Raw genomic sequence first — 15,369 nt, 5'->3', positions numbered from 1 at the left:
CTGCGAAATTCCCCTGCAGGATGCAATGTAACCCGTACTGCATTGCCATGGGGGAATCTGCACTGGATTCAACAGTGAAAAATCCTAACCAGTTTCTTATTCCTGCATTGATGTATGTTCAATTAATTTCTTTGCTTAGATCTATATACAGTAGTGTTTGTTTTGTTATTGGCAAATGCTGCCTCTTGGTGCTTCCTGAGCTCCTTTTTCCCCAATCAAGATTGTCTTTTCCTGCTGTACACCTATTAAGTGCCTTTGGCGTACAACAGTTAGAGGCTTCATGGAAAATCTCACAGCATTTGTGCATGCCTCATTAAATGTAGTGACCTCTAACTGTACTGTAAACCTACAGAGGATTGTTCCTGGAGATCAGAAGACTCATTATTTTTCACCTTTCTTTTAAAAAATAGAGAAGAAAAGAAAGGAAAAGAAAAGAGAGAGATGTATTACTTTGCATTATTGCTCCCACTACAATTTCCAGATATGCTGCTGAAAACTAGAAGCAAATAAATTACAACATTTGACTTAATTTTTAATTAACTGAAAGTTATCACTGTAAATTGTGTCTTCCATTACAAACCAGAATTCTCAACTGCCAGACCTGAAATAATTAAGCAATATATTATAATTAAGAAATGTAATTTTAATTTAATTATGATATATCATACAACTGTTTCTGATTTAGCTGACATTCATTGGGAAAATGCTGCAATATCCAATAACACTCAATGTGCAGCTAATGACGTCACATGCTTTGTTTTAGAGTATCTGGCAGACAGCAGAACATACAGAGATGAGTTTTCTGTTTGGAAACAGTCAACATGCAAAGTAACTCAAAAACTTTGCTTTGTTAATAGTACTTGCTTGGTCTAATTTGATTGCAGAAAGTGTAGTAAATGATACACCATGATTCAGAGTTATTCAGAATCTCTAGGATTCTTTTCTTCATGGGTTCAGAGCGACAGTGATTTTTGTTCTATACCTTGTGAAGTCAACTACTATTATTTACTATTTATACAGTATCTTCCAGTTCTGGCATTTTACAAGGCATCATAAGGAAAAACAAAAACAAAAAAAACCCTGTCCTTATACCATAGAACAGGGGTCTCCAAACCCTGGCCCGGAGCCAGATGCAGCCCGCAGTGAGCCTCTATCCAGCCCGCAGCCAGGTTCTTGTCCCCTGAAAGCCTCTGGCCCACTCAACTGAACACAACCAGAGTGCAAATCTGGAAGGTGTTCTGAGGGCCAGAGAGGTTGAATGAATGAGCCCATTCATTCATTTATTCACTCATGTAAGTTCCGTCTCTAAGCCTTTTCTTGCACTCAAAAACTGTGCACTAGAGCTCTGCTCACCACTCGACTTCCTATCGTTGTTCAAAGCTCCCATTGCGGTATCACTGCATACCGTCCAACACCACCCAGTATCACTGCATACCACCCAACACCACCCAGTGCGCCACCGGTGGTATGTGTACCAGCAGTTGAGAACCCTTGCCATAGAATGTATAAGCTACTGGTTTTCAGCAGGGAATCTTGTTAAGTGGGAACAAAAGAAAGAGTGAAAACGTAAAGGGAACGGGATGAGTGTCAGCAAATGGTGTTGCACAGTGATTGCAACAGTGATTTCAGAAAACTGAAATCAAGATGCTTCTGAAAAGTAAATGCTGTCCCCATCCATTCATGCACAGACCATCACAACAAGTTAAGTACAAATATATATGCAGTGATTGGATGATTATTTGGCATTCGGTCTTGTGGCCCAGTGAAGCCACAGCAGATCTGAATAAGCTCCATCTCTCTAAGGGACAAGATTTTCTGTCAAGCCTGTTAGATATTGGGTGCAATCCTATCCTGCGCTGGAACAGGCAAGCCAAGAGGCTTGTGCTGTATCCAGCGCAGGATAGGGGCCAAAGTGGCTTAGCCAGAGGCAAGGGGAAACATTTCCCCTTACCTCCGGGTAAGGACCGCTGGCCTCTATGGGTCTCCTTGCACTTGCGCCACCTCTTCAGGTGGCACAAGTCTGAGGAAAGAGGAGTGGCTTGAAGCCACTCCATTCTCCCCGGGAACGGGAGTTGGGATCCGGCATAATTGCCGGACCCCAGCCCCGCCTCCTGCTCCCCGCCCACCTCCAGGGCTGCCCAGCACCTGCCCTCCACCTGTCCAGGAATGCCTCCCTCCCGCCTCCTCCCCGCCCCCTGCCTACCTCAGAGCCTTGCATCAGCACAGCCAGGCCGATGCACAGCCAGGCATTGGAGGAAGCCGGCATGGAGGCTTGCATCGGCCTCCACAGGCCGGCACTTCTCTGAGTACCAGCCCGGCTTCCTCCCGAGGAGGTGCGACCCACGTTTGTGACCCTCCTGGGCCAGTGCAAGGGACTTGCACCGTCCCATGTCAAGGGCTGGATTGCGCCCGTTCTCACTAATATTCATGGAGCCCTCCTCAAGGTAAGGGAATGTTTGTTCCTTTACCTCACAGCTGCAGTGTGGCTGCATTAGCCCTGGAAAGGTGGATGGGGTTTGGCCCTGCATTATCCATTTGAACTGTTCCAATACCATCTATGACAAGGTGTACGGTAGCATCGCAAGCTGCAGGTTTAGTTCTTTCTGAGAGAATGCGAGCAATTATGCACCAAGAGCAATAATGAATCATCATTATCTCTCAAATTCCCTTTCTCTCTTGTTGTCTGAATTAAAAAAAAAAAACAATTAGAATGATTGTTCAAATCAGTGTTTTATAAGACACAGTACTACATCTGAACAGCCCGTCCCAAACCAAACCAAACATTTGAACCAACCCTCAGGCCGTATTCAGATTGCTCTAATACAAGTCCCATAAAACTGTTTCAATGTATGCTTCAGCCTAAGTAAAGGTATGGCAAGATGCCTATAAAACAAGCATTAAGTGAAAAGTGTGCTAACGTAGGAGTATGCTTCTTTTGATGCCGCAAGTGTTCCAATCTGGATGCAGTTTAACTACCCACAGATGCAGTTGTTCCATCAGATAACCAGCAAGTAAATTATTTAACAGAATATTGTCTGAAGCAAATGTCAGTGGAAAGAAAATTGCTTCAGTAAATGTGGCTCAAGAGTAAAATGGAAACAATTTTCTGAACACTGTATAGTTCTGCTTAAGTAGGGTGCGCTGCTGGCTACAGAGTTCAGAAAAGCTTGGAAGTGTTTTAATTATACCGGTGGAATGGCTTCCTGTTTTAGTAACTAGTGATGCTCTGAGGCTTTCCTTACCAAGGCACATATACAAATAATTATGCTAATGCAGTCAAATGTTTGTATATGTAGAACTGCTGTCAGTTAGTTTACTTACACTTTCAAAATGAAGGGGCAGAATCCAAAGTTTAAACAACAGATGCCTAGCCATATTGAGATCTCCAACAGATAACTGCTTGAAGCTTAGGAGTGTTGAAAAGGAGTCAAGGCATAAGAAAAAGCAGCAGCTATTACCTTCTGGAAAAGTCTTTTTCCCTGTGATCTAATCAATATTGTATGAACCAACACAAAGCAACATGGTGATGATGTGATATTTACCCAGTAAGCAGGTGCACCAATTGAGGTTACTGCTCTCCAGTATGTTGTTGAGGTAAGATGCGTTTTAACCTTTTGAAAAAAACGTTCTCTGTTTTGTTTCCAATCATAGCTTCCTTTGGGGCTAAAATGGCAAAAGAAAGTCAACACCAGGCCTTGGCAGCTCTCCCAGGAACCACCGTGGCAGCTGCTATCGCAAGCAATGCCACGGAACCTGCGATTCCAGGAGGAGGTGGAGAGAAAGGAGGGCCCAAAGAAGATGCATTTTCAAAGTTAAAGGAGAAGTTTATGAATGAACTGAACAAAATTCCGTGTAAGTAAGATAAAGGTGCATAGATCTCAAATTCTGACACTCAAGGACTACTTGGGGGAAAAAAATGCATGTGTTTTATGCTCTTGCACTAAATCAGGCTGATATATAAGGAATGATCTCTCTTAAATGGCTTCTGGCTTTGCATTGTAAGGATGCATGCTTTGGATTCTCCTAATCAAATACATTAGTTGCACTGTGTTCAGAATTCCCAGGACATGATCTATTTCTTTCCATTTTTCACCCATAAGACTGAGGCCTGAATCCTATCCTATTTAAACTGATCCCTGGGGGAAGGCCAACAGGAGCCGAGGGGCATCCGGTTCGGGACTCCTCATCCCTATGGGATGAGGATGGGGAGGTTAGAGAACAACAAGACAAAGGCAGAGTAGGAGAAGAAATTGGGAAAGGTAGCGTGATGGGATGTGATAGACGGTTTGGCACAATGAGAGGATGCGGGGACAAAGGAGCGAATAAGCAGCCCATCCTAGGGCATTCTGTGTACAAATGCTTTTATGCGAATGCCTGAAGTCTACGAGCAAAGGTGGGAGAACTGGCATGTCTGGTGACAAGGGAAAACATTGACATAGTGGGCATAACGGAAACCTGGTGGAATGCGGAGAATCAGTGGGATACCGCAATCCCGGGCTATAAACTCTACAGGAGGGACAGGCAGGGGTGTGTTGGAGGTGGGGTGGCCCTTTATGTTAAGGAAGGGATAGAATCCAGCAAAGTAGAGATTGAAGGTGGGTCCGACTCCACCGTAGAATCTCTGTGGGTTAAATTACCAGGCTTGTGCAGCGATGTAATACTGGGGGCGTGCTATCGTCCTCCAGACCAGAAATCGGATGGGGACCTTGAAATGAGAAAACAGATCAGGGAGGTGACAAGGAGGGACAGGGTTGTAATCATGGGGGACTTCAATTATCCTCATATTGACTGGGTCAATTTGTGTTCTGGTCACGATAAGGAAACCAGATTTCTTGACATGCTAAATGACTGTGGCTTAGAGCAGCTAGTCACGGAGCCCACCAGAGGACAGGTGACTCTGGATTTAATATTGTGCGGTATGCAGGACCTGGTTAGAGATGTAAACGTTACTGAGCCATTGGGGAACAGTGATCATGCTGTGATCCGTTTTGACATGCACGTTGGGGGAAGAATACCAGGCAAATCTCTAACAAAAACCCTTGACTTCCGACGGGCAGACTTCCCCCAAATGAGGAGGCTGGTTAGAAGGAGGTTGAAAGGGAGGGTAAAAAGAGTCCAATCTCTCCAGAGTGCATGGAGGCTGCTTAAAACAACAGTAATAGAGGCCCAGCAGAGGTGTATACCGCAAAGAAAGAAGGGTTCCACTAAATCCAGGAGGGTGCCCACATGGCTAACCAGCCACGTTAGAGAGGCTGTGAAGGGCAAGGAAGCTTCCTTCTGTAAATGGAAGTCTTGCCCTAATGAGGAGAATAAAAAGGAACATAAACTGTGGCAAAAGAAATGTAAGAAGGTGATATGGGAGGCCAAGCGAGACTATGAGGAACGCATGACCAGCAACATTAAGGGGAATAATAAAAGCTTCTTCAAATATGTTAGAAGCAGGAAACCCGCCAGAGAAGCGGTTGGCCCTCTGGATGGTGAGGGAGGGAAAGTGGAGATAAAAGGAGACTTAGAGATGGCAGAGAAATTAAATGAGTTCTTTGCATCTGTCTTCACGGCAGAAGACCTCGGGCAGATACCGCTGCCCGAACGGCCCCTCCTGACTGAGGAGTTAAGTCAGATAGAGGTTGAAAGAGAAGATGTTTCAGACCTCATTGATAAATTAAAGATCAATAAGTCACCAGGCCCTGAAGGCATCCACCCAAGAGTTATTAAGGAATTGAAGAATGAAGTTGCAGATCTCTTGACTAAGGTATGCAACTTGTCCCTCAAAACGGCCACGGTGCCAGAAGATTGGAGGATAGCAAATGTCACACCTATTTTTAAAAAGGGAAAGAGGGGGGACCCGGGAAACTATAGGCCGGTCAGCCTAACATCCATACCGGGTAAGATGGTGGAATGCCTCATCAAAGATAGGATCTCAAAACACATAGATGAACAGGCCTTGCTGAGGGAGAGTCAGCATGGCTTCTGTAAGGGTAAATCTTGCCTCACGAACCTTATAGAATTCTTTGAAAAGGTCAACAGGCATGTGGATGTGGGAGAACCCGTGGACATTACATATCTGGACTTTCAGAAGGCGTTTGACACGGTCCCTCACCAAAGGCTACTGAAAAAACTCCACAGTCAGGGAATTAGAGGACAGGTCCTCTCATGGATTGAGAACTGGTTGGAGGCCAGGAAGCAGAGAGTGGGTGTCAATGGGCAATTTTCACAATGGAGAGAGGTGAAAAGCAGTGTGCCCCAAGGATCTGTCCTGGGACCGGTGCTTTTCAACCTCTTCATAAATGACCTGGAGACAGGGTTGAGCAGTGAAGTGGCTAAGTTTGCAGACGACACCAAACTTTTCCGAGTGGTGAAGACCAGAAGTAATTGTGAGGAGCTCCAGAAGGATCTCTCCAGACTGGCAGAATGGGCAGCAAAATGGCAGATGCGCTTCAATGTCAGTAAGTGTAAAGTCATGCACATTGGGGCAAAGAATCAAAACTTTAGATATAGGCTGATGGATTCTGAGCTGTCTGTGACAGATCAGGAGAGAGATCTTGGGGTGGTGGTGGACAGGTCGATGAAAGTGTCGACCCAATGTGCGGCAGCAGTGAAGATGGCCAATTCTATGCTTGGGATAATTAGGAAGGGTATTGAGAACAAAACGGCTAGTATTATAATGCCGTTGTATAAATCTATGGTAAGGCCACACCTGGAGTATTGTGTCCAGTTCTGGTCGCCGCATCTCAAAAAAGACATAATGGAAATGGAAAAGGTGCAAAAGAGAGCGACTAAGATGATTACGGGGCTGGGGCACCTTCCTTATGAGGAAAGGCTACGGCGTTTGGTCCTCTTCAGCCTAGAAAAGAGATGCCTGAGGGGGGACGTGATTGAGACATGCAAAATTATGCAGGGGATGGACAGAGTGGATAGGGAGATGCTCTTTACACTTTCACATAATACCAGAACCAGGGGACATCCACTAAAATTGAGTGTTGGGCGGGTTAGGACAGACAAAAGAAAATATTTCTTTACTCAGCGTGTGGTCAGTCTGTGGAACTCCTTGCCACAGGATGTGGTGCTGGTGTCTGGCCTAGATACCTTTAAAAGGGGATTGGACAAGTTTCTGGAGGAAAAATCCATTATGGGGTACAAGCCATGATGTGTATGCGCAACCTCCTGATTTTAGAAATGGGTTATGTCAGAATGCCAGATGCAAGGGAGGGCACCAGGATGAGGTCTCTTGTTATCTGGTGTGCTCCCTGGGGCATTTGGTGGGCCGCTGTGAGATACAGGAAGCTGGACTAGATGGACCTATGGCCTGATCCAGTGGGGCTGTTCTTATGTTCTTAACTACAATTCCCAGAAAGCCTTGCAGGTCTCTTGTTATCTAGTGTGCTCCTTGGGGCATTTGGTGGGCCGCTGTGAGATACAGGAAGCTGGACTAGATGGGCCTATGGCCTGATCCAGTGGGGCTGTTCTTATGTTCTTATCCAAGTTTCCAGCACTGGTGCACATACAGTGCAACCCCAGGGTAAGGGAACAACTGCTTCCATACCTTAAGGAGGCCTCTGTGACTGTGCCCCCAACACAGGATATGTTGCACACCCCATTGGCGCAGCTGCATCGGCACTGAAAAATTGGATAGGATCGAACTGTGAGTGTTCTTGTCTGGCAGGAAGGAAGGAGTAAATGTTAGCACTTGTGCATAGGTAATGACGCTTAACCATGGTTAAGGAAACAGGAGCAGGCTACAGCATTATAAGGTTTCTCCCCCAGCCTATCTCCTCATGTGCAAATTCCCCTGCCCTCCCACTATCTTTAACAATGGCTCATTGTTATATCTCCACTGTTTATCATTAAACATTAATTTATCATTAAACCAGCTTGTAACCATGGCGCTGAAATCAGGTTATGATGCTGAGTATAACAAACCTAAGCTTGTTTGTTTAGTGCACCCTAGTTAGCATTTACCATGGTTAATATCAGTGCTTACATAACGCCAAACCGTAATAAAGGGTGGCAGAAGAGGATAGAGGAGGTTTTCAAACCACTTCATATTCATTAATCCTGTTGCAGTCCTTAGAACAAGCCTATAAGGTAAGTTTGCATTATTAACCTTATATGACAGAGGGGCTGAAGGTAGACAGGAGAGGGACTGAGGAAGGAAGCACACAGTTTTGTCACCAGTATGTTGATTGCAGACCTCCTATGTATAGGCCCTTAATTTGATGGATTTCTCAATACCTAATACACCTTTAATATTGCTGCTTTTATGGAATCTTGCAACGGTGATACAATGATTACTTGACAGGAATAAGGTGGTATGACAGTCTGTTTCTATATTTGTAAGGGTTTGTAACATGTTACTCACCTTCAGACTTTTGGATAGTGTGTGCTACAAATCAAATTAATGAATAATTATGAATGTAGAAAGGTTTGGCAACGCTAGTCTGGCCTCTGCCATCGCTATTGAATCTTTCCTAGCCATTCTAATAAACCATTATTAGTCTTACTTGAAGCCAAAGTGAAGGTTTCACAAAGTGACAAGATGCAAGTGACTTCAGAACTGCAAGGGAGCTGAAAGTGTCAGGCAAAATATCCTTTCGTAGCTCAGATTGATTGGGTTTAACTCACTGTTCATCTCTGTGTGTTAAGGATTCAACTGCCACATTAACATTCTAAATAGAAAGATTTATATGAATAATTGAAGTCAAGTTTTTGTCCTGCAATCATATATAATGGCATGAAGTTCTATAACTGGTGTGTTCCAGTAAGTTCAATTGGAAGTAGAGATATTTCAGAGGCAAATGGGAAGAATAGGCACAGCCAGCATTCTGTTGCTACCAAACATGGCTCATCTCTTAACCATGATTAAGCTGAGCTGTTCCTTCCCCCTCCCCCAACCTGTCCTCTCTCAATCTCTGTCATTCTTCCCTTGCTGACCTTAACTATGCTTGGGGTTACATTGGCGTACCATGCACATTAGTGCTAACCAGCATTATGGTTAGTGCTAACCAGGCTCCATCATAACCAGGATTTGAAACCTATTTCAAACCCCGCTTTCCAAGTTTTTGTATTAAACATTGAATTATATCTGTTTAGAAGGCATTCATGCCAACATACTGATCCTGGTCAGGCTGAAGCCACCAACATGTGGGTTTGGCAGCCTCTGTTGGACCTATTCAGGAAACACCTGCAAAGACATTGGAAAAAAATTGAATATAGTATTTTTCACTCTTTTCCTAAAGCAGTGGTTCCCAAAGTCCTCCTTAGGAGGAGGGAACCACTTAAGTCTTTGCAGGGGTGAGGGTGGCAGTGGCACAATCCCCAGGATTGCACTGCTGCCAGGGAAAGGGGGGGGGTTCTGACTTGCCTGAAGTCACCTCCGGAGAGTGCGGGAAGCCCCGCAGACACCTCTGCAGGGCTTCCCAAGCCTGGAAATGAGTAAAAATTGTGATCAGAAGCACTGGCTTCAGGTAGGTCAGAAACCCCCCCCCCATTTTTCCATGGCAACAGCACAATCCTGAGGATTGTGTCACTGTCATCCCGCTGCCCTACCCCTTAAGGTGCTAGAGCTGAGTACTTCCCTGGCTGGTGGGACATAACTAGTTTAGGAAGCACTGTCCTAAAGAATATCACATTGGAATAATGTGAGAAAAGCAAAGAAAGATAAAACATTAATTGATTTTTATCTTGCACTTCAGCAGATGCAGTCTCTGCAAAAAGCATTAGCAAACTGCTTTAGGGCTGTCAGCCAAGATTTTGGCCTTTAAGAATGGTGGTACTAACAGGGCACAAAGCCTGTATTTCATTAGCTTTTAAATCTGCATAATCCAATTTAGACAATATCAATATAAAATTCAACGATTCAGGGAACGTGTTTTTTTTTTCTTTTTATAAGAGGAACTATATTCAGATCATCAAACATGTTTTACAATTGAGATTTTTAGTTATTGGTAATTCAGGAATGAGAAAGAATTACCAGGTGGGACTGCTGCTTTATGCTTCCCTCACCCACTTATTCTACTCCCAATTACTTTTCCCAGGGCTCCTATTTCTCCCCCACCTATAATTTTTTCCAATAATGGAACTCACTACAAAAGAATGAGAAAATGGGCTTCATTGATGGGTAAGGGAAAGTGTATATTCCCTCTCCTAATTCCCACTTGTACAAGCCATGATGTGTACGTGCAACCTCCTGATTTTTAGAAATGGGCTATGTCAGAATGCCAGATGCAAGGGAGGGCACCAGGATGAGGTCTCTTGTTATCTGGTGTGCTTCCTGGGGCATTTGGTGGGCCGCTGTGAGATACAGGAAGCTGGACTAGATGGGCCTATGGCCTGATCCAGTGGGGCTGTTCTTATGTTCTTGTGGGTTACAAGTCATAGTAGATATGTGCAAGCTCTTGGTTTTAGAGGCAGCCTGCCTCTGATTGCCAGATGCAGGGGAGGGCACCAGGATGCAGGTTGTGTCTTTTGTCTTGTGTGCTCCCTGGGACATTTGGTGGGGCCGCTGTGAGATACAGGAAGCTGGACTAGATGGGCCTATGGCCTGATCCAGTGGGGCTGTTCTTATGTTCTTATGAACGCTCCCACCCCCATTACTACTAGTATTTTGAGACAAGTACACAGTCTCCAACATCATGTTTCCATCCTAATATGTAGCCTGCCCTAGCCTATGGGGATAAAACTGCTAGTTTATTTATTTTTAATTATGAAGATTAATTTGTAATGAGCACACAGCCGAATTAGCATTGTGTAGAATGCCCTCTTTCAGCTTTGATTTCAGAGTATAAATAAGTGTGGAAATTATTTCTCTAGCAGTCTAAGATCAACACAGACAAAAAAACGACCTGATCTCTTACCCTTTAAAAAGGAAAGTGGATGGTACTGAATTGTAGGTAAAATAGGAGAATGCAGAATGGATACTGAAGCTGCTTGATGGAAAGATTTTTTAAAATCATTCCTGCAACATGTTTCAGTTTGTTATTAAACGTCGAGTGAAAGTAACATGGGGCTTAACTCTCTTCTCTTTCCTTACTAACATCAGAGTGCAGACACCATAGCCTGGCATACGACTGACTGCTGATGGCGCATACAGAATTGTGCAGGGTTTGTCTTTATATACAGTACTGTCAGAACCCTGAAAAACAGTGTGAACAGAATACTGTGTGAGCAATGGCAACCTCACAACTCCCTCAGTGTGCACTTGCAAGCAGCAGTTGCTACGCCAGATTTGCAGCCCGATGCTATCTAAATCCCCATGTAGCAATGCAGCGGCACCGGCACAGCTACTGCTGTACCCACAGGGTTCTTTTGGGTGCTGGAGATCTCCTGGGGGTAAGGGGACATTTGTCTCATTACCTCTAGGTAAGCCTCAGCATCTGTAATGAGTCAACTTGGGCCTGTGCCGGTGATATATAGTGAAAGTGACATGGGACTTAACCCAGAGCATCTCAAGTTAAAGGCGCATGCAGACCAGCCCAAAAAGGTGATTTGAATATAGCGTGCGCTGGTGCTGATGATCCTGGCCCCCCAGGTCCAATCCGCCCATCCCGTTGTCACCCCTTTCCTCCCTGCCAGTTCCTCATTCAACCCCCTCTCTGCCCTCCCCCATCCCTGCACTGGACTTACCTCCTCTGGTGAACATTCCAGTGACCGCCTGCACCAGCCTTCCCAATGGTGACAGCACAGCCTGGGCCTTGTGCTGTCACAAAGCACTTTACAGCACTTTTGCGATAGTGTGTGCCAGCGGAACTTGTGTTCTGTTAGTGCAAGCCCTCAAGAAGATTGTACCATTGGTCATGTAACTTGGATGGAAGACTGACAGAAAAGCAAAATGCAGTTATCAGCTTTCGGGAAAAGAAGTAATTAGTTTCCCTCACGAAAAGGTAAAAGAGCCAGTGGGATGAATCAACTTGCTATTATTTGGTTGTTGAGACAAATTAAGTGTCCCAAGTACATTGATTGTCAGTGCTGAAGATCACTGGGACACCCATCACTTTTTTTTCCTGAATACAGTAATTTGCTCCTGCATCTTACTGCAGGTTGTAGCCTATGTAACTTTGCAACTTCCTTTCACTTTTCATCCACCTGCATCTGTTCTAATAACAAGAATACTGTAAATGTTATAAGCTAAAACTTAGCATTTTCCTTGTATTTGGGGATACATGTCAATTATTATTTTTTTGACTGTGGGGGGACTTGGAAACTGAGGACTGATGTACAACAGAACAGTACACTAATGAGCTCCATACATAATTTCATTAGTATAAAAATCCTATCTGACTTGTTTGTCAGACACAGAACTGCTTAATTAGTCACTGTCCTTGTACTTGTTCCCCCAATATTTCCAGCCTAAAAACCAGACAAGAGTGCAAAGAAAATAGGTGGCTTAACAGGGCTCCTGAGAGAAACATTTGCTTAGACACATCCTGAGTTCCAGCTTAACAGCTGCCAAGATTTTAATAACATTGTTTGCAGTTACATCTTTACACACCAAACCCAAAATGAGAGACTATTTATCTAAAAATGCATGAAATGCATGAGGAATCAAAACTAATGGAGCTCCCAAATAATTTGATTTGTTTCAGTTATCTTTGGCAGAAAAAAATGTCTTTTCAGAACTGCCTAGAAAGCACTTATAAGCACTTTTCTGGCAAATATTGCCAAACCATTCAGCCAAACAGCACCTTAAAAGTGTCATTTGAAAGGCTATAAAAAAGTGTTGTTGTTGTTGTTGTTGTTATTAACAACAGTATTTATATACCACTTTTCAACAAATGTTCACAAAGTGGTTTAGAGAAAAAATCAAATAACTAATGGCTCCCTGTCCCAGAAGGGCTCACAATCTAAAAATTTAATTCAGATTCTAAGGTCAAAAAAATTCTATCTGGGTGAGGCAAGCTAACTGCCCTGTAACATAAATGTAACTGAGGACCCCGTCCTAACAGGACCTAACATCAACAGAAGGAGTGTTCTGGTTGCACTAGGCCAGTGGTTCTCAAAACGGTAGGTCACGATCCACTAGCTGGAGAACCACTGCCCCTTTCCTTTTAAGGGGCAGAGACAGGGCAGGGGGAAGGCAGTGATGCTGTCCTCAGAATTGCACCACTGCAGGGGAAGACAAAACTTTTTTAACATAACTTACCTGCTGTTGGCTTGTAAAAAAAAAAAAAAATCACAACCTACTTCTGGTTTCATGATTGCATCCAGAAGTGGGCAGTTATCACTTTTTTGCTTTCTACAAGCTGCAGAGCTCCCTGCACCCCCTGGATCCCAACAGCCGGTAAGTTACACTAAAAAAAAAACTCTCCCTTCCCCCACAGCAGTGTGATCCTAAGAATTGAATTGCTGCCATTCTCCCCACCCCTGCAGAGGCTTACCTTCCGGCTCAAACTCCAAGTGAGTTTGAGAACCAACATAGTAGGCACTTTCCAGTTGTTGCAAAAGGTGACACACTTGAGTGGACAGCTTGGCTGGCGCCACCTGACAATGTATTGTGGACACCTGCCACCTCAAGTAAGATGGTGCAGTGGGTGGGTGGGTAGAACAGGGTGGTGATGGGCATAGGGAGGAGAGTGGCTTGTGACCGGGAAGAGAGCAGGTTTGGTGGCAGCTGCATCCACCAAATCTGAACTCTCTTGCCAGGTTCAATCTGCCTTCATGGGCCCATGCAGACTAGTGCCAGCAATATCGCTGCAACAGGCCCAGGCAGATGCAACTGAGCCAGTAGGGGCTTACCCTAGATCAAGGGGACAAATGTTCCCTTGCCCCGAGGAGGCCACCAGAGGTCGACTCTTCCTGGTATGCAACCAACGCCTCATTGGCACAGCTGTGTCACTGTGTTGGGAAGTTAGGTTGGATTGGGTTGCCTGCCAATTTAAGGGCCATGGTTTACCTGCCAAAACAGGTCCATTGTGAGCTCAAAGCAGATTAGGAAGTGGCATAAGAGACACAGTTTATGAGAAGTTAGAAAGAGTGAAAATGGGAGGGGGGAAGACTATCAACATAAATGTTCAATTCCCGTAATGCAACATACTGAAAGGCCCCTTTGTTAGCCTCAATATAAGTATCAGTTACATGAAGGCATTTGAAGATGTGCATATCCCTGTGTCGCTTGTTTTAAATTCATTTTTAAGAAAGAACAGCATCTTAAATTAAGAGGGGAAAAAATACTTCTTACCTTATCCAGAGTATTAGTTCACCTCAAATTGTCAGAGAGAGAAAAAAGAATAACAAAATCAACTCCTTATTCTGATTGGGGACATGCACTGCAATTCTCTAAGCCCCTTTGGGGACCTGTGTAGGATGTAGTTGTTATGGATGATCTCATATGACTTGATTATGACAAACATGTCATTCTTAGCAAAGACAAGAAAATTAGCACAAGAAAAGAGCTGGAATCCTTTTATAGTAGTAGTTAAATCACGATCACTAATTTTAAGGGAATAGTGCTTTCCTCCAGTTTAGTGACTGGAGAGTTTGGGGCATTTGTTAATGTTCATGAAATGTTCAAGATGGTTTGTCACGTTGTTCTTTGTTCTGTGGAGAAAAGGGTTGGAGTCATTTTACTACCGTGACTCAGGCAATTAAAATGTAGGGATGCTATAAGGGTGTTGAAGCATAACTGTACAGTTTTCTTCTCAGTTATGCAAATCCCTACACTTTGGTTGTGGAGTGTCTGATTAGCATAATCACAGTGCAGGTTTTTCTCAGTAATTATACTGTGACCATGTAAATCTCTCAACTCTGATTGGCTACAATAATCTGTATGCTCTGATACTTCTTTTCTGCTGCAGTACAGGGGATTTTCATGTTGTTTACCAGCAACAAATGCTTTTGCTCAGCTAAAGAAGCTTTTTCTCCCCTAATAGAAAAATCCTATCATTTTCATTTTATTCAAAGAAGAAACTTTAATAAGCAAATAAATTTCCTTTCCAACTATGCAAAAGACTATTGTTTTGAAAAATCTTTATACATTTTTGCTGAAATCCTATACACACTTACGTGGGAGTAAGTCCCATTTAGTTTATTAGGGCTTACTTCTGAGTAGATATGCCCTGTTAGTCTATTATGTTCAGTTCCTATCTATGTGCAAATATAGTAAAATCATATTAGAAAGGCGATATCCTTCACTGAGGAGACTTTGGACAGGGATACTGCTAGTCGAAGGTATGGGAGAGAAAGCAGCTGAAGTGGATGGGGACATAGAGTTAAGAAGAGGCTTAAACCACAAGGGATCTTGAACCTGTATTAAAAACGATACGCATTCCAAACTTTAAGATAAAAATTAATGCAAAAACAGACTATGGCTTATTAATAACCTATCACTCTGTAGTAACAAATCTTAGCATCCTCTAATTGCTGATAAAATTCCAT

The 15,369-nt window shown here is 43.8% G+C and overlaps 1 protein-coding gene across 2 annotated transcripts in view; it reads left to right on the top strand.

The window, feature by feature from the left end:
- Positions 1–3,668: 3,668 nt before the first annotated feature.
- The window catches only part of SYT1 (synaptotagmin 1), a 156,443-nt gene continuing 144,742 nt past the window's right edge, over positions 3,669–15,369 (top strand). For both annotated transcript variants that reach the window (XM_066633269.1, XM_066633268.1), the window contains exon 1: positions 3,669–3,852. In XM_066633269.1, coding sequence (XP_066489366.1) covers positions 3,669–3,852 — 184 coding nt within the window. The remainder of the gene's footprint in view (positions 3,853–15,369) is intronic.

Source organism: Tiliqua scincoides, chromosome 7, assembly GCF_035046505.1.
Source record: "Tiliqua scincoides isolate rTilSci1 chromosome 7, rTilSci1.hap2, whole genome shotgun sequence".
Classification (NCBI taxonomy): Eukaryota; Metazoa; Chordata; class Lepidosauria; order Squamata; family Scincidae; genus Tiliqua; species Tiliqua scincoides.
The sequence above is the reverse complement of the archived record's forward strand: the minus strand, read 5'-3'. Positions and strand labels throughout refer to the sequence as shown.